The 24,997-nt window shown below is 33.7% G+C and overlaps 2 protein-coding genes across 6 annotated transcripts; both read left to right on the forward strand.

Annotated features, from left to right (window-relative positions):
- The first annotated feature begins 1,513 nt into the window (after window positions 1-1,513).
- On the forward strand, window positions 1,514-5,742 carry LOC104106791 (F-box/LRR-repeat protein At1g67190-like). 3 transcript variants are annotated; one of them, XM_009615423.4, is made up of 3 exons: window positions 1,514-1,794; window positions 2,200-3,541; window positions 5,447-5,742. In XM_009615423.4, exons 1-2 carry the CDS (start codon window positions 1,679-1,681, stop codon window positions 3,473-3,475), a joined length of 1,392 nt encoding a protein of 463 aa, XP_009613718.1. In that variant the 5' UTR covers window positions 1,514-1,678; the 3' UTR covers window positions 3,476-3,541; window positions 5,447-5,742. The 3 variants fall into 3 exon arrangements, with proteins under 3 accessions (XP_009613718.1, XP_009613716.1, XP_009613719.1); XM_009615421.4 differs by lacking the exon at window positions 5,447-5,742 and adding an exon at window positions 4,779-5,343; XM_009615424.4 differs by lacking the exon at window positions 5,447-5,742 and adding an exon at window positions 4,779-5,343 and having other exon boundaries at window positions 1,516-1,780.
- A 5,321-nt stretch (window positions 5,743-11,063) lies between these two features.
- On the forward strand, window positions 11,064-20,926 carry LOC104106790 (transcription factor TGA9-like). Of its 3 annotated transcripts, none has more exons than XM_018774339.3 (13): window positions 11,064-11,163; window positions 11,630-11,805; window positions 11,996-12,090; window positions 12,471-12,553; window positions 13,075-13,323; window positions 14,046-14,090; window positions 14,231-14,290; window positions 14,394-14,471; window positions 14,631-14,679; window positions 15,947-16,221; window positions 16,899-17,120; window positions 19,742-19,884; window positions 20,571-20,926. In XM_018774339.3, the coding sequence occupies exons 2-13, from the start codon at window positions 11,666-11,668 to the stop codon at window positions 20,656-20,658; spliced, it is 1,527 nt and encodes a 508-aa protein (XP_018629855.1). In that variant the 5' UTR covers window positions 11,064-11,163; window positions 11,630-11,665; the 3' UTR covers window positions 20,659-20,926. The 3 variants fall into 3 exon arrangements, with proteins under 3 accessions (XP_018629855.1, XP_009613713.1, XP_009613714.1); XM_009615418.4 differs by lacking the exon at window positions 11,064-11,163 and adding an exon at window positions 11,183-11,522; XM_009615419.4 differs by lacking the exon at window positions 11,064-11,163 and adding an exon at window positions 11,183-11,522 and having other exon boundaries at window positions 15,950-16,221.
- The last annotated feature ends 4,071 nt before the right edge of the window (window positions 20,927-24,997 follow it).

A 24,997-nucleotide genomic window follows, 5' to 3' on the forward strand; every position in this document is an offset into this window, starting at 1 on the left:
CAAATATTCTCCACTTCTGTCAGATCTATTTCTCTTGATTTTTCTACCAAATTATTTTTCAACCTCAATTTTATAAGAAATAAAAGCATTAAAAGCATCATCTTTATTTCTAAGCAAATACAACTTAGTATATCTAGAAAAATCATCAATAAAAGTCGCATAATATCTTTTACCACCTCTAGTCATAGTCTGCTTTAAATCGCTTAAATCGATGTGAATCAAGGATAACAATTCAGTTTCTCTATTTAACATATTTCACACTTGTTAATATTATTTGAGTCTAAACCAGATATTAATCCTAGTGACTTCGTTTTCTTTATATACACGACATTAACATGTCCTAGTCTAGCATGCCATAAAGAAACAGACTCAACCATATAAGCAGAAGAAGATGCATTTTCATTGCTAGTATCAGAAATATTAAGCATAAATAAACCATGGTTACAACATCTATTGCCTACAAAAAAATTATTTTTGGTCAATACGACCTCATCATTCTCGAAAGAAACCTTCGCTCCAACTTTTTCTAATAATCCCACATAAACCAAATTGGTTTGTATATTAGGAACACACAATACATCACTCAATGCTAGAGTTTTACCAAATGTGAGCTTGAGAAGAATTTTTCCTTTCCCAAGAACGTGAGTTGTCCTTGAGTCACCAAGATAAATTGTTTCTTCTCTTTCCTCAATTTGGGTGTAAGACAAAAATTCATTTTTGTTTGCACAAATGTGCCTAGTAGCACCATAGTCTATCAGTCAATCTCTCATATTGGCCACATTATTTATTTGGAACATGACCGCAACAATTATATTATCCGTTTTAGTCAAATTTAATTTTGACTTAGCGAGATTATCATTTATTCCAACTCTTCTCTTGCATTGAGGTGTATTTTTCTCGAAGGTTTTAATATTAGCATTAGATATGTAACCATATCTATTCACATACCTGTGTTTTGACATTAGTGTCTACCAAAGTTGTGGATGCAATAACATATTTACAACACCATGAATATCTGGCATCCATCTGGCAGGAAAGGTGGAACAGTAGCAGCGGATTTTGCTTAATTTATAGTTACTTGAATGCTCTTATTATCATTGATTGTTTGGACGAACTTAGACTATTCTAGTAACAATATTTTCAACGACCGTGTATATTGATATGTATATATGCTGAAGAAAGAGAATGAAAATAAAACATTTCATAACTTTCCGCTCTATTTTTTCATTTCCGCTCTTTTAAAGGGGCCTTTTGGCCATAAATTTTTCTTTTTTACTTTTTTGAAATCTTTTTTCTTTTTTTGGGAATCAACGTTTGGTCATGAAAATTTTATATTTCACTTATTGAATATTAAAATTTTTAACAAAATTTAAAAACTCCAAAAAATTATTTTTCAGAAGCACAAAAATTCAAAAAAAAATTCAAATTGTGTTCACCTCCAAACACAATTGACTCAAAATAATTCACTTTTTATTTTTGAAATTTCACAATTTTTATGTCCAAACGCCCACTTAATTTTGGTGGGTCGCTCCCCAGTTGTTTTTTCCCATTTCCCTTATCTCTCATTATCTCCCCTATCGCAGTTGGCGGATCTCCAATTCTCAGTTTCCTTGATTCACTCTTCGTCTGTCCCATTCAACCAATAGTCTTTCCTCTTTGCTTCTCATACTACATCCACATGGGCACAATAATGATACCTCAAAATTTCTCCTTCTCAGTTTTTGGTGAACCTGTGGGATGGCATCAATCATTCAATTTTTTTGGCAGTTTTCTCAATTGGGTATGTAACAAAATGTAATCTTTTCAAGTACAATCAGAAAATTGTTATAGTTCTTGGGTTGGTCTTCTTTTTTTTTCTGTTACAAATTGCACATTTTAGGAAATTGTGAATTTCTTGTGTTCCAGAGGTTCCCATTTTATGCATTTTTGCTTTGGCTAGGTCTGTACATTTGGTGAATCTATGGCATTTAGTTTATTTAGTTTTATATTTGATGGTTAAATTTTAAATTTCATGCAAGTATTGGGAAAAAAATCAAATCTTTAATAATGTGGTAATGCCACATTGTGGGCTTACTAGGATAATAGTAATGGCTTGAGAGGTTGCAAATTCTTGGCCTTTTATTTGATTTGATTTTAAGTTTCTTGTGAGAAAATCCATTTTGGAGTTTAAATTCTGATATTTGATTTACTTGTTTTTAGTGATATGGATTACCTTCCTGTTGACGTCATTGGGAATATCCTCTCCCAACTAGGGGCAGCGAGGGATGTGATTGTAGCGTCTGCAACGTGTAGAAAGTGGCGGGAAGCTTGTCGTAAACACCTCCATACGCTTTCGTTCAATTCTCACGATTGGCCACTCTATCGAGACCTAAGTACTATTAGGCTAGAGATACTGATTACTCAAACATTGTTTCAAACAACAGGCTTACAATGTTTATCCATATTGATGGATGATGTGGACGAGTTCTCAGCTTCCATTGTGGTTGCTTGGCTCATGTATACAAGAGAATCGTTGCGATGGTTGTTTTACAACGTTCGTACTTCTCCAAAGATCAATATTCTTGATATATGCGGGCGACAGAAGCTGGAAATGTTGGTGCTTGCTCATAATTCTGTATCAGGGGTTGAACCGAATTATCAGAGGTTCCTTTGTCTAAAATCCCTTTCATTAAGTTATGTCAGTATTTCGGCATTGGATCTGAATTTATTACTGACAGCTTGTCCAAAGATTGAAACTTTAGCACTTGTGAATCCAGAGATTGCAATGTCAGATGCACAGGTAACTGTTGAGCTGAACAGCAGTACGCTAAAGAGTATCTACGTTGAAGCAATAAGTTTGGACAAGTTTATATTGGAAACTGATAGCCTTGAGAATCTGCACTTAAAAGACTGTGCGCTTGAGCTTTTTGAGCTCATTGGAAAAGGAACTTTGAAGTATTTCAAGATTGATGATGTTAGTATTATACATCTTGATGTTGGTGATGCTGTTGATAATCTTGAAATTGTAAATGTTAGTAATTTCACGATAAATTGGTCCAAGTTTTATCAGATGATTTCGAAATCGTCCACATTGAGAAGCCTCCGGTTATGGGATGTTGTATTTGATGAAGAGGACGAGATTGTGGATGTGGAAACAATTGCACTTTGCTTCCCACAACTAAACCATCTTGCACTTAGTTACGATTTAAGAGATGACTTAAGGGAGGGAATTCTTCACTATGGTTTACAAGGGTTATCTCTATTAGAGAATGTCAATGTGTTGGAGCTGGGATCGGCGCTAATTAATGACGTCTTTACTCATTGGGTTGCTGGTTTACTGCAAAGATGCCCTAATCTCAGTAAATTAGTTATTCATGGAGTGATTTCAGAGACTAAAACACATGAAGAATGCCAAATGTTGGCCAGCTTTACCTCATCTATTGTTCAGCTGATGAGGAGATACATGCACGTAGATGTGCAGTTTGAATTTGAGTAGATCAGAAACATACGTGAATGTGGAATATTGGCCTCAATCAACAATAGCAAAGGCAGGTAGAAAAAGGTATTCAATTGAACTTGAAGCCTTTGCTTCCTCTTGTTCTCTCTATTTATATCGATCATCTTAATGAACTGGTTCAGATTGTGGAATTGTTTCCTAGTAACATTTCTTATATGATGTTGCGACTTCACTTCAATTGATTCTTTAAAAAAAAGGAAAAGGTAGTTGATAGACTAGTATCCTTGTTGATCCTTTCCACTAGATTAACCTTTTGAGAATTGTTTCTGTTACTTGCTATTGCTATAACACTGGTGATTCAAATTTAACAATTGACATGAGAGCATCCTCTAGGAATTCATTTCATTTTACATCAAAGTGAAAGATTAGTTTTCCTACATGACAAATCCATGTATGAAACCCTTAACAATTCGATGGAATGCGTTGTCTAGGAGATTAGATTTCAGTATTCACTCAATATGAAATATCATTTATTTTGAGTCTTGATTGCTATCAGGTACTACATGACAAATCCGTGCGCGAAAAGTTAAACCTCTGTTAATGAAAAAGTAAGAAATTGAAGAGGAGAATAGAAATTTGATGGACAATAGCTAATGTATATTCTATAAGGATAAAAGCGATATATCATACATGTGTACATGTTATAGAGTCATGGTCGAGCTCCTCTTAGCAACACCTCCTCCCTTCCCCCCCAAAAGAAGCACAACAACAACAATTACTACTATAACATTAGTGTCGGACTGTCGGTTATATGAATACTCACTATCAATGCCAAACTAGTCGGTGTTGGCTATATGGATCTTCACAATCAGTGTCGTTCTTTTTAGACTCTTCTCAACTGATATTCAATAATTTAGGTTCTCTAACCCTAGAAAATCTCTACATTTTCTAATACAAATCTCTTATATGATTAAAATACTTCTAATGAAGATTGGACCTGAAGTAAGCTTACCAACTTGACTAAGCAAACAGTAAAAAAAAACTGTATGATTGTTGTCGTTGGCCCTAATGGTGGATGTTATTTGATTAGGTGTGTTTGGGTAATTTTACTATTTTATTGTATTTTCTTCAATCTTGTGGATAATGGATATGCTTAAACAAAAACAGTTCCGTTTGGTTAACTGTTTGGTAAGTTGTCTTCTCAGTTTTCTGGAGTTTGAATTCGTGGTGTACATATACATTTTATATCCTTGCGTGAATGCATGCTGATGTAAATTTATTACAATTCTTTTCTTGAGCAAGTAATCTGGATCTCAAATTGAATCTCTTATCTCTTTCACAGGAGACTTAAAACCCACCATCGATGGAGGAAATGGGCTAGTATGCTATAATGTGTCAAAATTCCAAATATCTTCTCTTTAAGTTGGATATTTTTCACATCCCAACAGGTCATGTCTAAAAACGGACAAGTAGAAGTCTACCACACCACGGTCTTGTTCTTTTCATTTAATTATGATGAAAGTTAATCACCTAATCAATTGACGACTTAGATTGTTTTTTACTCTTTTCTTCTAGAAGACTGGAGTGGCAGCAATGAGAGGACAGATATTAGTTCACCTTTTTTTAAAATTATATATGAGAAGATATCAACCACTAAAATGCATTGAAAGAAATGAGAACTACTTTCATAACTAAGATTTAGCTCATTTGTTGTTTGACTTGTTTCTACAAATAGATTTAAGCTTCATTGACAGGACTTATATCTCTTGTATGTTAGTCCACTGGCTGTGGTGGTGGAATGAAATGTCATAGTAATAATCTGCAACAAGCAGTTTTGATCAATATTGTCTTGGATAGATTTATTTCACTATTTTTATTATAGAAAATTGAAATTTTTGTTTCTTTCATCCATCTAGAATGAATTTCCTTTGTATGCTTGTTCACTGTTTATTGTTGTGATGATTTGTTAATTGAATTTGTATGAACACTTGGTCTACTCTGCATCTACAGGACTGTATCTTCGACCTGCATCATTTTAGTTGCCGCTTTTCGGATGATTCCAGTTTTCTTGCAGTTTAGTATCAGATGTGCTGAATATTTTAGACTTTCTTCTATGTATTTCATTCAAATTGTAGTTATGCTTCCTCAGAATATTGCTCAATGCAAATCTGTCTGATCTTTTAGACGTTCAGCCTTGGAATTTGATTGATGATTTATTATGATTTTTATACTTTAGAACATAATATATGCTGTGTAGTTGACCTTTCATGTTGAGACGTTCTATTAAGAATCCATTTTTATCTCCATTTCTAAGGGTGAAGAGTGTCTCCTTGTCCTTTGGTCAGAATGAGATGTAGCCAATTGCCTTACTTTCAAGATCTTTCTCTTCCTCTCTCATACGCACACCGAGAAACAGTGTCTTTTTTTGTCAATCTGAGCCTTTTGTGAAGCAGCTTGGCTATGTCAAATGTGCACTTGTTAGTTTTAATGTCTGTTAAGCAATTGTTCTGGAGTACATTGATGCATAGAAGCGTTGTGTCTTTTGTCTCAGAACTCAGAATATATGCTGGGACTCATAAAACCAAATTACTGAATACATTGTTTTATGGTTCTGTTGAATAGCATGCTCATTCAGCAAACTTAGTTTTTGAACATCATATCTTTCTCTCAAAAGCTTAAATGGGACTGTTCAGCATTTTACAAAATTTGAACAATTGACTTCCTCCAATCTGGATAGATACCTATCATCTGGTCTGACCACACATTCAAACATTTCAAGACATTATTTAGCATAGTGTATTTTTATCATGCTATGATTGAATACAAGTTTGACTTCATTTTTTTTATGATGGTGGCGTTTACACCAGCGTGCGTGCACCTTGAGCAGTGGCGGATTCAGAATTTAAACTTTATGAGTTCAATCTTTAAGGTTTTTAGCGTTGAACTCATTGTATTTTTAAGGTTATGAGTTCGGAGCTACTATTTATTGTAATTTTATTAGATTTTACATATAAACTTGTGCTCCGCGTCAAAAGTATTGGGTTCGATTGAACCCAGTACTAATATGTTACATCCGCCTTTGACCTTGAGTTCTGCCGAATACCAGCTTGGTACCTCCTACCAGTATCGGCATAAGGGTAACTCTACTCACTAAGGCTTACGCAGGTGAAGAGAGATTGTCTAGTGTTTTTTTCCTCTATTTGTATTTGAATCCTAGTCTCCCACAGTTTTGATCTACTTTATTGACCGCTAGCCCACACCTTTGGATAACTGCCAAATTAATTAAGTATTTCTCTTTTGTAGTCTTTATGAAAGTGATTATGCTTTTTATTTTTTCCTGGTTTATTAATTATTTGTACTTTTATCTGGATAATGTATCGAAAGCTGTGGAAGGGGGTTCTGAAAATACTTTAAATGGTTTGATTTTTTTTTAATACCATTTTAGGTATTTGGTTTCCTTATCTTATATGGCGTTAGACTTTCTTTCTCTAATTTTCCTTTTGGATGCCTCTATCTTGCCTTTTTTGGCAAAGCTGTTTAACCATTTTTTTATCTGTTAATGTAGTTGTGGCTGGTGTGCTCAAGAATTGTAGTTAGATTTTATATGATATTCATTATTTCCAAATTAAGTATATTCAATGACAAGTTGAAGTTTCAAATACTATAATCTGATAATATTATCTCTTGTAATTGGAAATAAAACTAAGTTCTTTGTTGTTTGTTTTGTTGTACTTAATAATTATAAATGTTTTTTTTTTTTCAAAACAACTTTGTTTATGTATATATTGTATGAATAAGGCCTAGCCACTAATTCAAATAAGGTAACTAAAATTTAAAATTTTCTTTAGCGACTTTAGTTTGCTTCCTTCTCATATAATTATAATAGTTCAAATAACTTATAATCAATCATTCAGTCTATTTATTAATTAGCGCATATTACTTTAATTATTAAGTGGTGGCAAATTCTGATAGTGACGCAAATTAAGACCTTCTTAGGGGATACTTTAGTATAAATTCCTGCTACTTTAAACTCACAGATATGATCAAATTGTGTTGCAAGTATTTTGCTTTCTTATTATTTACACACAGGGAAACATCAAATAGTGATGATTGAAGATTGAAATTTTCAACTCCAATATTATTGAGAAATTTAATTTAATCCTCCTAATTTTCTTGATGAACGAATAAACTGTAAATAATCTTTTTTTTAAATAACAACAATGCCCAAGTCATATTGAGAGGAATTTTTAACAGGGGTTGCCTCACAATTTTGATTAGTTTAGGAGATTAATTAGTTTCCTAAATAGTCAAACTCCATATGCATGAACCATGGCCTGCAAATCTTAAAATCCATAAATTAGTTTGTACTGAGATTTTCAATTGTCAGAAATTCCTGCAATTTCAACTGCTTTGAAGACTTGTTCAAAGAGTAAAGAAGAATCACTAAAAAAAATCCACTTTTCACGTACCATTTTGATGTAGAGATTTATATTTGTAATATTCTGACCATGAAACTAGTACGAGATTTGAATGAGTAACATTTTGAAAATTTTTGAACTAATTTGAGAGTCAAGAAAGCACTCATCAAAGTTATGTGGAAACTTTCTTGGAGAAGTGTTATGATTCAAAAATTTTATATGACTAGACATTCAACAGATATATGGCCATTTTCTCACTTCTTATTGCAATGATGTTCATTACGATTTTCTTCTTGACATTTAAAGTAAAAAGAAATATCCATTTTCCTATAATTGGAAAGAGCTTGTTATTTTCACTACAAAAGAGCACACTTATAATTTCTTTTTTTCTTTCCAATTAGGAGAGCAAGGATTTTTTCTTGTTTCTGGATTGAGGACTCACTATGGAATGAAGTGGACGTTTGGACATAAAAACTAGTATGATTTTTCGGAAAAAAAATATTTTTTTTTAAAGTTAAAAATGATATTTAAAAATTAGAGTTGTGTTTCGACATGAATACAATTTGGAGCTATTTTTGAATTTTTATTAGTGTTTTGAAGTGAAAATTTTAATAAATAACTTTTTGTAGTTTTTCAAATTCCGAAAAAAATTCTGAAATTCAACTTCAAGTGAAAGTTGAAATTTTCATGGCCAAATACTAATTTCGAAAAAATGCGAAAAAATTCAAAAAAAATGAATCTTTTTAATGCCAAAACGGGCCCGAAAAGTTCTACAATGATTCTCAACCTACTGCACCATGCACAACTAAAAAGATAGAAATTAGTGACAAACAAATTTTGTAGTTAAACAGTAAAATCTATTGCTAATCCTATTTAGTAACTGATTAGCGACGGATTATCAAGAATTTTTTAGCTACAAGCGATTTAGCGACGAAGTTCGTAGCAAATTTCAGTTTTTTTACAGTGATGGTTTGGGACTGAAAATGTAATCAAACTCACACAGGCAAAGTTAACAGTTCCAATTAGATTGGGATTGAGACGTAGTTATTATTGTTGTTGTTACGGTCAGGATTGAGGCTGGAGAATTGTTGGAGTAGGAGGCGTCTATGTTTGGATTATCCATTAGGTAGGATAAGTTTAGATGCAATATTGAAATTAGTGAGAAAATAATAGAGATTAAGCAAGGATGTTTTTTTGATTATACCTAACAAAAGAAGCAACTAATAAATATTTAGTAACTAAGTTCCATGCTTAAGTGACAAGCAAAGCCTTAATCTAATATTACAAGATTTGTGAAGCCATAGAATAATGTCATAAAGATATAATCCAAACCAATCAACTTCCAAAGACAGAGAAGCAAGCTAAGTATAAACAAGTAGCGTATATTTTCAAAGGGAATGTTTAGATATTATCCCAAGGGAAACTCTCATATTTCTCAAAAGGAATTTTGAGAATTTTCCACGAGGAACATTTCCCTTTGAGTTTCATGGAGTTAGAACAAAAAAGTTATTAGCACTCAATTGCATGCATACCTAATCCATTGGAAATTCTCTCCCTTTTTGGACCCAAACCTTTTTTTGTATGTCCAATGATTGGTTTTTAAGAAGGAATTATTGGTAGGGGCACAATAGCTAGCTACAAAAGGTGGTTGATGAATAAAACATTTTATATATTTGTATATTCCAACACCTATCCCCACCAAATGAACTTATTACAACAATCCCCTCTCTCTATCTTCAATATTGAGTACCTGCATAATTTAAAAATTCATAAAAAAATACAATAAGTACGCTTTAACTTCAAACAAATTGAGTTCGGTTATATGAATTCTCATTGGTCATGTCATGCCATTTATGCCAATCTATAGAATCAAGAATTTTCAAAAATATCGAACTTTTATAGTATCATAATTTTTTCTTGAATTTAAATTTAGATGACTAGCAATAATGTTATATAAATTCACAAAAAGTAATGATCAAAGTTGCACCTATTTGAAGGTCAAAACTCAAAAAAAAGAAGAGAAAAGAATAACTAGTTCTCAAAGAACTTACATAATGAAAAAGATCGTTAGACTACTTGTTGAACGTCTGATTATATCTTGCTCCGACCTGAACTATGCAACAACGAGATCTTACTTGATCCTTGCCTTATGTCGATCTTAGGCTGCAATCCCAAATGCTTATGTGTCCTTATTAATGAATATGGTAAATATTATGAGCCATTATCTAGTGTTGACACAAAATTTACCTGGAATCATGAGAAATAATATTCTCCAATAAACCAGCCTTAGATTTAATATCTAATATCTATCTCTTGTATATTCATTTTTTGGAGGGCAAACGCATTGTAGTCCACACAAGGGGCCCTAATTATCAATTATCAATAATACTAAAAATGGTAAAGTCCACTCTGCTATGGACTTTTGATCAAGGGAAGGTTGATGAAACAAATTTCTAATAAGGGAAAAGAATCTTGGTGTGGCATGGTTTTAGGTGATGACAGGGTTTAGATGTTGACCTATCAACAAAAAGGATAATACCAAACAAATCCATTTCAAACCCTTGATTAATTAATTATAGAACACAAGTTGCAGTGCCTTCTTCATTTAACAAGATTTGGTTTGATTAGCTAAAACCAAAAATTAAAATTTCCCCACCATTTTGTGAAGAAGGTAGAGGGATGCACTGAACAATTATCCACCAAGTTACGAACAATAAGTTACTGGCCTTATTCCCAACCGTTATGTTTTTGTAAAAAATAATTTTTAATCAAATGTTAAAAGAAAATCAGTTTTTTACAGGCTCAAACTTTTCACTTTTTTTTATTTATAACTTTTCACTTAAATTCACATTGGCCTTATGTTATATTGGAAGTCAATATGAACTACATTTAAAGCAAGGGAACAACTGTAAACCTTCTTCTCCAGCTTTATTATCATACTTTTATTGAAAGAAAACTTTGTCTCATTCTTATTCAAAATAATACAAACAGGTTTTGGTAGTAGAAAATATTTTATTCTTTTTTCTGTGGCTAGTACTTGCAACTCTGAAGGGTTCTAACAAAAGGGGCCAATAAGAAAACACAGGCGGTTAGAGAGAGAGAGTGGAGTTGGAGTCACTGATTCTAGTGGGTTCCTGCCAAAGTCCCCACCCCCATTTTCTTGTTTTTTTTTTCTTCATGTACAAAATATTAATTTTTTATATGAAATAAAATATTCTTATTATTTATGTTTTTTTTTCTAACCCCACAAAAGGCCTGAGAGAGAGAGGTTTGCAGCAGCAAGTACAAGAGATATTATTGTACCAATAGGTGAGTTTCAAAATTTGATACAATAATTACTTGTGTGATAACAACATCATAAAAAGGCAACACCCCTACCATCAAACAGAATAATCAGATAGTTTTCTTCTTGGAGAAGTAGAGAAAAAGAAAGCTGATTGTTTAGCTTTGCCATGTCCACAACAAGACAGATACAATAGCAACACAAACTTAGTAAAGAAAAAGACATGTTTTGAGAAATATACTTTAGACCCTCTTTTGGTGTGGCTTCATATAGCTACATATATATGCTTTGACAAGAAAGCTTTGATCTTTTTAGCTTCTTTCTTTACCCCCTTTAGCCTCTTGTTTCTGAAGAAGAGTTGCTCCTTAAAACTGAGGTGAAACAGGTAGTTTTCTTGTTGTTTTTTTTTTTCATTTTTTCTATGCTATCATCTAATCTTGAAAAATTTTGTATTATCAAATGACATATTGTAGTTTTTTTTCTTTTGATCAGGAAGCTGAAGAATGGTCTGAAAAAAAAGTTTTTTGCATGGAGAGTCAAAGAATAGGAGAGAGTGGTAGTTTATCAGCTGAATCAGGACCTTCACACCACCATCACAATATGTCTTATGCACTTTTTCGTGGCCTAAATCCTCCTAATACAAGTTTCATGTATCATTCCACTCCAAAGTAAGGATTTTTTTTTGGCTTCTTATATCTTTCTTAAGCTGAGAGTCTGTCGAAAACTGACTCAGTACCTTTTTTAGACAGGGTAAAGCACGTGTATATTTGTTATTGTTGCCTCTTTGTATATGAGGATTTTTCCTGCAATTTGTAATATGGGGTTTATTTTTATTTTTTTTTGATAATTCCTGTGTAGTAATCAAGAACCGCCAGCTTTTGATTTTGGGGAGTTGGAAGAAGCTATTGTATTGCAAGGAGTTAAGATGAGCAATGATGAAGCAGCTAAAGCATGTATGCTTTTTTTCTCTCTTTCTTTTGTTTTCTGACGTTTGCAAAGTGTAACCAACTCCTTATCCTAAAAAAGCAGAGAAAGAGCAACGAAAGAGTAGTGTTGTTTGAATATGTCCTCTGTAAGAAGCTTACTATTTCCAATACAGTAATCATTCATATGTCAAATAGTTGAATGGCGTGGGGTTACATACAAGGAAACTTGAACTCTTTGCATGATTTACTGACTCCATAACTGCTGCTACCAAAAGAAAAAGAAATAAAAAAAGGTCCCTTTTTTAGGCCTTAAATGTGTAGGAAGTCTTTTTGTTACTTTCTCTTTAATTTGTTTTATTTTTCATTGTGCTGATGTTGAGAGATTTTGCTTTTGTGATTTTGTGCAGCTTTATATGCAGCCACAAACAGACCTGCTGCAACTCTGGAGATGTTCCCTTCTTGGCCTACGAGATTCCATCACACCCCAAGAGTACATCTACCCCCCCCCCCAAAAAAACAATTAATTCCTCTTGGCCATTTTTACTACTATTATAGCTTCAACTTTTATCCATAATAGGAAACTCTTTTTTAACTTCTACAGTATTTCTCAATAAACTTGTTGAGTTTTTACTTTAGTTGATTTTGGAAGGTTGGTAATGGAGCTTCTGAGATTTTCAAAGCTAGCTTAAGTTATACAGCCTCAAACTGTAATATGTTTTTACTATATTAGTGTAGTTTGGCGAAGCTACTGGTCAATTGACTACTTTATCGAAAAATTATATTATGTATATAAATAAAAAATTTAGAGATATATACATATATTGACACCCTTTATCGAATTTTTCTTTTGCTTCTTTTAAATTTGAACACCCTTGAAAAATTCTAGTTTCACCACTCATTAGTTCTTATTAAGTTACTAATGAGCATTTATTATATTGATAAATGACATGATTGTTTGAAATTTTTTTTTAATTGCCGGTGCATAAAACTTAAACTAGTTTTTGCATACAGGGAAGCTCAAAATCAGGAGAAGAGAGTAGTGATTCAGGTTCAGCACTAAACACTTTTTCAAGCAGAGGTGAACCTCATTTGGAACCAGAATCTCCTGTCAGTGGAAAACCATCTTCAGATTACCAGTCCCTTGAACAGAATCAGCAGCAAATTCAGATACCACAACAACAACTTCAAGAAATGGCAAGTGATAGTCCAAGAACAATAGTGTCACATATTGAGCCAGCTTCAAAACCCAACTATGAAAAGGTTATCTTTTTTCCTTCACAATGAGAAATAGGAAAATAGGTGGCATTTTCACTGTTTTATATAGGTACAAAAAACAATCACAAATCCCAACTGCCAAGAAAATAAAATAAAGGCTGAGTTTTCTGGTCTCTTATTTGATTTTCTAATTTATATTCTGACAAGAGATAAGGGAAAAAGAGTATCTTTACAGTAACAATATTATTTGTTCTTTATCCTTTTTTTAAAAAAAAACAAATGGTTTTTTAATGACTAACTTTTAGAACTGTAGTTCAAGTTTTAGTTCATAATGTTCTTCTTCTATCCCCCAAAACTGTAGTTAACTCCTTGTCCTTTAATCTTTGTTGGGAGTAGAGAAACCAAATCCAGAAGAATGCCAGGTGATTTAATGGATTTGCTCATGTTAACATCATCAGATATATACTCACTATTTTATTCTTTTCCGGAAATAAAATATAATATATGCCTACAGTCTAAACAGTGTTTATATAATTACAAATTGATTTTAGTCAAATATCATAAAGTCTTCCAAAAGATACCTGTCATTTTTGACACGTTATACCTCTTATTTAATTTCTAAGAATATAAAAGAGGTGACACAAAATGAAGATTAGGAGAAAAATTCTAACTTCACGTAATTACAAATTTTTTTTGAAGATGTTTACTTTTCAGGTTAATCAACTACATTAATTTAAATATAATATTTTTAACTTATATTTTTGCAGAGAAAGGGTGCTGGTTCAACCTCAGATAGGGTGGTTGACGCTAAGGTGGTGCCCCCATTTTTAATTTATCTTGTTCCTTCAGTGGGCCCTTTATTATGTTATAATTAAAAAATTTATTTTAATATTTTAATCTAATTGTTTAATAGATTTCTTAGAATAAGTTTTGTTAATATTGTTCACTGCAGACTTTGAGACGTTTAGCTCAAAATAGAGAAGCAGCAAGGAAGAGTAGACTAAGAAAAAAGGTATAAAAAAAAAAATACTCTTTTCTTTCAGCTGTGAAATCTGAAGCTCCTCTGTGTTTTTTTTTATTGTATATTTTACATAGTTAAATTTGAGTATGTGCAGGCTTATGTACAACAGCTAGAAACAAGTAGGATAAGACTTGCTCAGCTAGAACAAGAACTTCAGAGGGCGAGATCTCAGGTTGAAAATGACTCACTCTTTTCTTTACTTTATTTGGATGTATGACAAAAATTATCAAAATATTTTATTAAATTACTTTCTCGTCTTACTAAACATATCCTAAATTCAAATGGGATTTTTATTAATAGATTTTTCGTGTTAATTGGTTGTGTCAACCAGGGGCTTTTCATGGGAGGTGGTGCTGCTGCTGGTGCCAACATCAGCTCTGGTAAAGTTCGATATTTTTTCAAGGGGTGGCCAATTATTTTTGGGCTATATTTAGGGGTGGGGAAAGTATAAAAAAAATGTAATAACATTTTAAAAAAAGAAAGGTACTAACTCTTTTTTCTATATTATAATTTTTGGTGAGTGGAGTGAGTATACGGTAGATATTGTGTTATTATTAATGCTACAAAACGACGAGATGAAATTGGTCAATCTTGATAGTGACGTCTAAGATAAAAGTTTTTACAGTTTTGACAATAGGCATTAGGCAGCACCCAAAATCTGAATTTTCAGAACTGTAAGCTTTAGTCAACAGAGCCATTTTTTCAGGTCAAAGCTTGTAATTCTTGGTTTCTGAATTGGACTGAAGAAAAAAGTACTCCGCATTTGACCATAGCAAATTATCTGTTTTAAGTTATAATAACGTGTCAAAATCTATTACTACATTTGTTTCAAAATTGTTAAAGCCTCAACGTCAGACGAAACATGTCCCAATATCAGCTAAATTTTGCAAAAATAACATAGTTTCAATCCTGAGCTTGTTGGTCTTACTTTTTCAATGCTTTTGCAATAGTTACATGCTAACAAAACGGATTTTTTTTTAAAAACATTAAAATGACCAAGACACATATGAAAAGTACCAAAATTATCATTTTAAATTGAATGTGTTGAGAGTTACACATGCCTTTTAAATTTCTCTTTCTTTATAAAAGAATGAATATTTCTATTGGATCCTAATAAATTAAGCGTAAAATGAGGATGTTAAGATTAAATAATTTTTAGAAATAGAATGTTATTTTTTAAGACAAACTATAAAGAAAAGTATTACATAAAATGAGATAAATTAGCACTATATGATAAGGGTAAATTTGACATTAGACTTGACGCTACAGAGAAAGCGTCGCTTTCGTGTAACATGTTATGGTCTCAACGCTTTCGTTTGATGAGTTTCACGCATTCTAAGCCCGGTCCGCGCGCGGTTAGGAAGATTGGCCGCAATCTGGTTTATTCAGGGGAGAGATTGAGCTTCAAAAAATAGTAAATGGTCTTATCAATACACAAATGTATAACTCCCCAAGAATTTCAATTGCGCTCATATTCATCACGGTAGGAATTGGGTTCAAGCTTTCCCCCGCCCCTTTTCATCAATGGACTCCTAACGTATACGGAGTGTGATGGCATCTTAGTATTTGCATGCTAATATACAATGCGCGGGACAATATTTTTGTTTCTTAAAATAACTATAGTGACAAAGAAGTATCTATATATAGCAGGTGCTGCAATATTTGACATGGAATATTCAAGATGGTTAGATGATGATCAAAGGCACATTTCTGAGCTTAGAACTGCATTGCAAGCACATTTAGGAGATGGTGATCTTAGAATAATTGTTGATGGATATATTGCTCATTACGATGAAATTTTCCTACTAAAAGGAGTTGCAGCTAAATCTGATGTATTTCATCTCATCACTGGAATGTGGACTACCCCAGCTGAACGCTGCTTCCTTTGGATGGGTGGTTTTAGGCCTTCTGAGTTGATCAAGGTAAGGATTTCAGTATTTAATGCTTAAGATGGAGGAAGTTTTATATATCGATTGAACATATATATACGATGGAAGTATTAAAAAAAATACGTTATTAGTGTAATTGCATAGGAGTATATCGTAGCAGAACTGGTAAAGTTACTGAGGAGTTCACGGGTTCGAGCCGTGAAAACAGTTTCTTGCAAAAATACAAGGTAATGCCACGTATAATAGACCTTTGTGATCCGACCCTTCTCCCGGACCACGCGCATAATAGGAGCTTAGAGTACCGGGCTACCCTTTTTTTTATATTGTAGCAGACAGTTTGCCTTATCTTCAAGGTTACTACTCGTCTTTTATGACAATTGTTTCGTGCAATTATATTATAAATAACTTGATAGTGTAGAAATTCTTACAAACTGTCAGTATATTAAAATTATACTCTTTGTGTATGGGGTTAATTATCATTTTCAATTACGGGAACGGTGTAACTCATATGTTCTGATAATATATAAAAAAAAATTATGACTATTACTAATTTCACTTATTATGATAATTTTTTATAATTATCTTATAAATGACTTGATTGTGTCAAAAAACATTGTATCGTAAGTATATAGAAGTTTGGAAAACCAAATTTGCTCTGCTGCGGCTAGATCTGATATTTGTTGCAAGCTAAAGAAATGATCTTTTATCAGATGTTGATAACACAATTGGACCCGTTAACGCAGCAGCAAGTTGTTGGAATTTATAGTCTGCAGCAATCATCGCAACAAGCAGAAGAAGCACTTTCACAGGGTTTGGAACAATTACAACAATCTTTAATTGAAACTGTTGCTACTGGTTCTCTCAATGATGGTATGCATCATATGGCTGTTGCCTTAGGCAAGCTTGCCAATCTCGAAGGCTTCGTTCGCCAGGTAAAATTATTTATATGATTTTATAGATCATAAATTACAAACGTCTTTTTTTTTTAAACTTTGTGCTCAATTAAACACCATTACATAAAACCAAACGTAGTAATATGGGATTATCAAAAGTATAAACTGTCTTGGCTGTGTTAGTGTGCTGTCCTAATATGAAGCCCATAATCCACTCTGTCATATGGTCTTTTAGTTTCACTGTCATTACAAAAGTTTGTATAAAACTGATAAGGTAATATTCTAATATACACTTTTTTGTAGCCTTTTAGCAATTTATAAAGCAATGTACAAAAGTGGTATGAAATAATAACCATCCACCTAATTAAACAGATGAAAGGCAATTTTCTTATAAAATCGTAAGCTTTCTCTCTTTTTATCACCTTGGTCTCCCACTAGAAAGTTTAAACTTTATAACTTAGATTTTGTTATGCCATTGTCCATTCTTATTGAGGTATTTTTGTGCCTGATTTGATGGGGAAAAGAAGATGCTTTTGTCAGCGTGGGTAAGAAAAAAAGAAATTAAGATGAAGAAAAAGACTAGGACAAGACATTGTTTTCTCTTTTAATCCTCTTTTTGGGTTATAGATATCATTACTTTAAAATCTTTTCACTTTACTTCCTTCATACAATGACTAAAGATTCCAAAAGTACTTTGTAGGCAGTCATATCAATGAACAATTTGTGGTATATATATATATATAAAACGTTGGGATAATACATAATTACTAATTGGGGTTGAATCAAAATTTTAGTTGCACCCCTTAAAATAAAAAATATGGGTGTCCTATGACCCCTAATTGCTCGTGAAAGTCCTAAAATTTTAATTTTTTTTTCCTTTTCTCTTTCTTCTTTTCTTGTATTCTGTTTCTGGTTTACTTCTCCCTTAAAACTGCATCCACAATTTTCACACCCCCTCCCCCTAGCTTTTTCCCTTTTCATTTCTTTTCTTTTTTTCTTTTTTTTACTTTTTTTTTCTATCCTTTATTTATTAATGCCTTGACTTTTATCTTTTTTTTTTCGTTTCTTTTTTATTTTTACATTTGTCTTCTTTCTCGCAGTATTTCGCCGGATAAGTTTGATGATTCCGATGAGAAGCAAATTTTATTTTACAATCATGTTTTTTTTCTTTTCATTTTACTTTTTTTTTCCTTCGATATTTTTCTTTCTTTTTCTCGTTTTTTTTCTTTACAATGTTTCTCACCGGAAAAAATGGTGATTCCGGCGACATCATCTTTCTGCCAATTTATCTCTGTCATTTATTGTCCTGTTCCTCAAAATTTTAGAAAATCATTTTTACACTATTCAAAGGGCCTCACAAATTTTATCTTGTCTATTATCTCCGACAACCTTTTAAGGTAACAGTTTCCGGTGGGTGAGGTAGGGCAGGCAAGGGGGGGGGGGAGGGGGGGACGGAAGGTGATGGATACAAAGGGGAGAAATGGTGAAGAAAGAGAGTTAAAGAAAATGCAAAAGAATAAGAATAAAATAAAATTAAAAAGACAAATAAAAAGGTAACCTGAAAAAAATTTAAAACAAAATAAATTTGACATGTGGCAGGCAAAGATTGGCGTGTAATTTGCACTTTTCTTTTGAAACTCGGGATGGCTTGAAAAGATTACACTTCTAACAAATGTAGGGGGTCATAGGACGCCCGTAATTTTAAGGGGTGCAATCGAAACTTTGGTATGTAATTATGTATTATCCCTAAAACGTCTATAATTAGGTTTTCTCACTTTTGAAAAACTTACCATTTATTTGGGATTTCATTTGAAAAAAGTAGAATCCAAATGCCCTTTTAATCTTGATTCTATAATATTTAATATATAAAGGATGATTAAAAAAATTAAACTCAATGGAAAACGACCTCTGCTTAGTATAAGATCTATTTGGTTGTCATCAAAACAATGTCTTGTAGTTCCATTAAAAGGTGCTTGATTAAATTCCTAATACATTGGTCCCCACTATAGCAATAATTGGTAATTTAATGCTTTTAGAGATACCCCTCCCTTGGATTATGGCTTTGGTGTTTTGCTATTACTTAGTTTTTTCATATATACTTCGAAGGGAATACCCTCATATTTTTAACATTGTGAGCAAATAATGGAAGAGTGCGGATTATTTTTAGATACATTAATTTTTCTCTAGGTCCACTTTAATTATAATGATAATATAGCATACTTGATTTCTCATAGTTATTATTATCCTAATTAATAATACTCCATATTACATTTTATTTGGATATGTTCCTATCTGAAAATGATGCCTGTGCAAATAAATGCCCTTGCAAGAGCTATCAGCAAAATTTTATAATCACGTTAACAAATTAGTCCAAATAATGGAAAGAAACATTTCTACTAACCAAATACAGTAATTAGAATAATTCAAAAATCTCAGACAAAGACATCTTATATGATTTCAAAAATTCAACCAATTTGAAACTTTTATTTAAAGACTAGGGCCTCCTTGTCTGATATTTAGGGTGTCCATCTCCAACTTTTAATTGATTATTTTGGTTTGATTAAGATGTTTGTACTAATAATATTTTCTTGTCTCTAGCTATATATCCTAGAGAATATAAGATTTTGACTTCTTCTTTTTTGTTCATGAATTAATTTCAGGCTGATAATTTGAGACAACAAACTCTTCATCAATTGCACAGAATATTGACAGTTAGACAAGCAGCAAGGTGTTTCTTGGTGATAGGGGAATATTATGGTCGATTACGAGCCTTAAGTTCCCTATGGGCATCACGTCCTAGAGAGTAAGTTCAAAAACATATTTTCAATTGTGTTTCTTCGACTTTTCAAAAATATTAATACACATGCAAATATATTATTGTTATTTTTAAAGAGCCCAAACAATATAGATTACTATTATTATCTAACTTTATTAGTTAACATGAAAATGAGAAAGCAAAAAACTTTTTATGGTCTCTTTTGTTAACCATGCTTACATACAATTATATACAAAAATAGTAGCTAAAAAGGAAAAGAGAGAGAAAACAAGAAAGAACCAATAATAAATGGTTACCCTTATACTATATACTAAAAGTCTTATAATTTGAAATTATGGGACAAGATTATTTTAAAACATACTCCTTCCTTCTGTTTCATATATATTATTCCTTCCGTTTCATTTTATGTGAATATATTTTCTTTTTATTCTGTGTCAAGCTTTCCCCATTTGGAAACAATTTATCTTTATGCAATGATTTATAATCACACAAAATATATGTGCCTCATTTTACACCACAAGTTCAAAATTCTTCTCTTTTTTTTTAAAACTTTGTGCCCAGTCAAATAGGTTCACATGAATTGAAACGGACAGAGTATATAATTCTATGTTTGATTGGGCACACGGTTCAAAAAAGAAAATTACATTCCGTACTTACCAAAAGTACTTTTAGAATTTAAAGTATGATTTCATGACCATTTTTTTTAACTATAGGACGATGATGGTAGATGATAACTCATGTCAAACAACAACAGAGTTACAGATGATACAAGCCTCCCAACACCATTTCTCAAATATGTGATCACATCATTCTTAGCCCGAGAGAATGTTCATTCCTCCTTTAATTTGATGATTCCCAATGATGTGGATTGAAAGAAAGTTGAGAACGGGCACAGATTTGTTGATGATAATCAAGTTGTCGCATTATGGTTCTGCGAGCTACGTATTTAGATTTTAGATGAGATAAGATAGGATTTGTTTTTCTTTTTTATTTATTTGATGTAGTTTCTTGATATCTCTATATTATTACTCTTGATCTTGTAAATGTACAAATCAATTTTATTGTGCACAAGGAAGCTTATCACTAGGGTAATGAAATAATATTGAAAATAGCAAAAAAGAATGTTAAATATATGAAGATTATTTATCTTTGAGCACTTTCTTCTTTGGGAAAGAAAGAAAGAAAGGAGACAAGGGGTGTGGGTTGTTTTTCGCGGTGGGTTGATAGAAGATTGAGGACAAAAATTGGTATGATTAATTGTTGTTTAGTTCATAATGTGTGAAGTGGTTGAGAAGATTATTTTAAAACAGAAAGGACATGGGTTTCCATTGTCTTTTTGCAAATGAAAAATACAATTGGCTTTGCTTTTGGTGTGCATGAAGAGGTTTATCATTGTCCATATTTTAATGGAGAGGCTGCCAACTTAATTGGCTCTTCAATAAATATACTACTATTATATACTTATTCTGTCTCTTTTAATTGTTATGTTTCTTTTTCCTAGAGTCAATTTAATTAACCTACAAAATTAAAAAAATATATATATATTCAAAAATTACATGAAAAATATTACAAGCTGCAATTTTTTACATTTTTTTCTGGATTCTTTCTTTTAACAATTCTTCTTATGTTAATATAAGAAAATTATATTTTAAAATAATAAATAAAAATTATATAATTTAGATTTCAAAAAACAAAAAACTACAAATAATTAGGATATAGAGGTGTACGTATAAGTGTGCGGTAGCAGCCTGGACGTGTCGGGGATGCATATACAACAACATACCCACTATATTTTCACACGTGGAGTCCGGGGATAATAGGGTCGGGGATGCACATGCATGGCTTAAAACCTAATTCATGCACTCACATGTCCATAAGTTCGTTATGGACTTTCTTTTATGGGTAAAGTTGCACAACAATTTCCATTAAGTCTAACGTTAATGAGATGGAGCAACCTGGGTGGTTTAATAGAGTCGAGAAACTCGAGATACTGTGAAATATTAAAAATAAGAAAGAAAATTTCCTATAATAAAAAATAAAAAATAAAATGGCGAGCAAACATTTACCAAAATATTATTGAAATAAGTCCCTTCGACAGAGATAACAAATACTAAAAAAAAAATAAGAGGTCATATTTTTAGAAGGGGAAATAACAAGAAATACGGCTGATCTCACTTCAATTATTATACCTCCCTGCACATCCACACCCCCTGTACAGGACCCATTCCCCTCAACACTACGAAAACCGCCAAACCCACCGGACCCTACGGTATCACCAATGAAAGTCGAAATAACTTCGAAGAAGAATTCCTTCAAAGAAATTCTAGCGGATAATCATTTGACTCTACCACCCAAATTACCACCAAGAGGAGGCAACGTTGAAGATGCCATTGCAAGAGGACACTATTGAGGAAATCTTCCTAACCCAGGATCAAAAAATGAGAATCTATCACCCTGGAGATTCTCGGTGATTATTAAGGTTTTTGGGAAGAAAATTTCGCACCACATACTCAAGCTCATAGTGAAATTCTTTGGGCTATTATAGATTTGGGCTAGGACTACTTCATAGTGAAATTCTTTGAAGAAGAGAATACGGAAAAAATACTGCACGGAGGCCCATGGTTCGTTATGGGCCATTTCCTCTCTGTCAGGAACTGAGAACCAAACTTTGTTCCAGCGAACTCTAAAATCCAAGCAACTGCCATATGGATCCGGCTGCCCCAACTACCCACCGAGTTCTATGACAAAGAAATTCTAGAACGAGTGGGGGGGAACATGGAAAAATTGTTAATAATTGATACTTGCACTTTTGCCGCCCTCAGAGGTAGATATGCAAGGATCTGCACCAAGTACCCATTGACATACTACTTAGGACATCCGTGGTAATCGGGACCATAGGTAACAAACCGAGTATGAAGGTGAAGGAATCATGTGGAAAGGGTGTGGGAGAATTGGGCTTCTAACCAAGAAATGCCTGATACAACCAACATTGAGAGCAATGGAGAAACCGAAAACATCAACGGCGACGCTCAAAGCAAATGGGGGTAATGACTGGATAACAGTAAAATTTCCAAGGCGGGCTAAGAGGAAGGCAAGGGTAACACAACCCCTAAGGCAAAATCACACGGGAGCACTGGCCAGCAGAACGAAAAGCGGAACATTTTCGCCGGAAATAGGTAAGTTTTCCATCCTAGGGAACTATAGGGAAGGGGATACTAGGGCTGAAACCCTAACGAGTGAACTGATTTGGGTTCAAATGGGCCTACTAATTTGGGTTCAAATTGGGCTGATCAACAAAGTTTAAACTGACCTAAGAACTCCTTTGGTGGGTACCTGGATAGTATCCCACATATGAGGCACGTGACTAAGCCCAATCCCGAGAACAGCCACATGAAGCACACACACCAAATAACAACACACACCACTCTGAGCAGGTACGAGTACTAAGGGGGAAAACAGCTAATATGTGTAAGTTTGATATACCCGTCTCTAACCTAAAAATGATACCAACTACTCTCTCTAATAGTCAAATCGTGGGGGCCACAACTGAGGCCAAGTCCATAGACGATAGCCTTAGGTTTAGTGAAGGGAAAAGAGAGTCAATCTCTCTGAGTGAGTTACCTCTCACTCAAAGCCCTACCCCCACCCCTTCCACCATCTTCAACCCTCATCTGATGACTTGACAGTCCTCATCGCCTCCGAAATATTTATAACAATAGAAAATTTTAGCGCACAAAATCTAACTATGGAAAGGGATGCCTTAAAACGAAATAGTGGCATGCCTTCTACAGTTCAACATCCTTCTGACTCCATTCCCTATAATGGAGAACAACCCAAACAACATGCCGCCAAATACACAAAATCAGAACCTGGAGGGGGAACCCCTACCGTTACTAGTGATAACAACCCATTACCACCAGACCACTACCCTACCTCATGGATGGAAATGGCACTGCAGGGTTCAGCCTTCCCATTGACCTTCACAATAGGGTCGTTGCCCATCACTGTGTTAATACAGAACCCACACTATCTGGCCAATGTGGTCACTGAATGCCTCAATCATGCAATATTGAACTTTGGGCACCAACTGTAACTGGCAACACTGTTGCAAGCCCAAGTAATACTCAGCCAAAAAACAATGCAAACCAACCAACTGAATGCTTTAATGGATCAGATAAGATTGTAACGACCTGGCCGGTCGTTTTGAGAGTATTAACCTCGATCCCCTATTTACTGCTTTCTTCATATCTTTTTCTGCTTATGTGACTTGCCGGGAGGTTTTGTTTTTGGTTTCGAAGTAATTTAGGACACTTAGTCTCTAAAATGGAAGCTTAAGTTTTAGGATTTTAACCGTAGTTGGAACTATATGAAGACGACTCCGGAACTAAGTTTTGTTGATTCCGTTAGCTCCGTTGGATGATTTTGGTCTTAGGAGAGTGCTCGTATATTGAATTGGAGGTCCGTAGGTCATTTTAGCGCTAATTGGTGAAAGTTGGAAAAATGATGATTTTTGAGAAGTTTGACCAGGAGTGGACTTTTTAATATTGGGGTCAGATTTTGATTCCGGAAGTTGAAATAGGTCCATAATGTCAATTATGACTTGTGTGCAAAATGTGAGGTCAATCAGACTTGATTTGATAGGTTTCGGTGTCGGATGTAGAAGTTTGAAACTTTGAAGTTCATTAGGCTTGAATCGATGTGCAATTCGTATTTTAACCATTGTTTGATGTGATTTAAAAGCTCGACTAAGTTCGTGTGATATTTTAGGACTTGTTCGTATATTTTGTTAGGTCTGAGGGGCCTCGGGTGAGTTTCGAATGCTTAACGGATCGAAATTGGACTTGTGTGAGTTGCTGGAGCTTTCAAGCTTTTGGTGTAATCGCACCTGCGGTGGGGTGACTGTAGGTGCGGACTCGCATGTGGGGAAGGAGGAGCGTAGGAACGGTTTGGAGAGGCCTGTCTTGTAGGCACAGGTGCGAGACTAGGACCGCAGAAGTGGAGCTGCACCTGCCGAGAAGGGATCGCAGAAGCGAAAGGCGAGCTGAGTGGGGAGTTCGCAGAAGCAAACAAATGTCCGCAGGTGCGCACGCGCAGGTGTGGGCCCCTCATCGCAGAATCGGACCCTACCCTCTTAAGTCAT

Source organism: Nicotiana tomentosiformis, chromosome 11 (assembly GCF_000390325.3).
Source record: "Nicotiana tomentosiformis chromosome 11, ASM39032v3, whole genome shotgun sequence".
Taxonomy (NCBI): domain Eukaryota; kingdom Viridiplantae; phylum Streptophyta; class Magnoliopsida; order Solanales; family Solanaceae; genus Nicotiana; species Nicotiana tomentosiformis.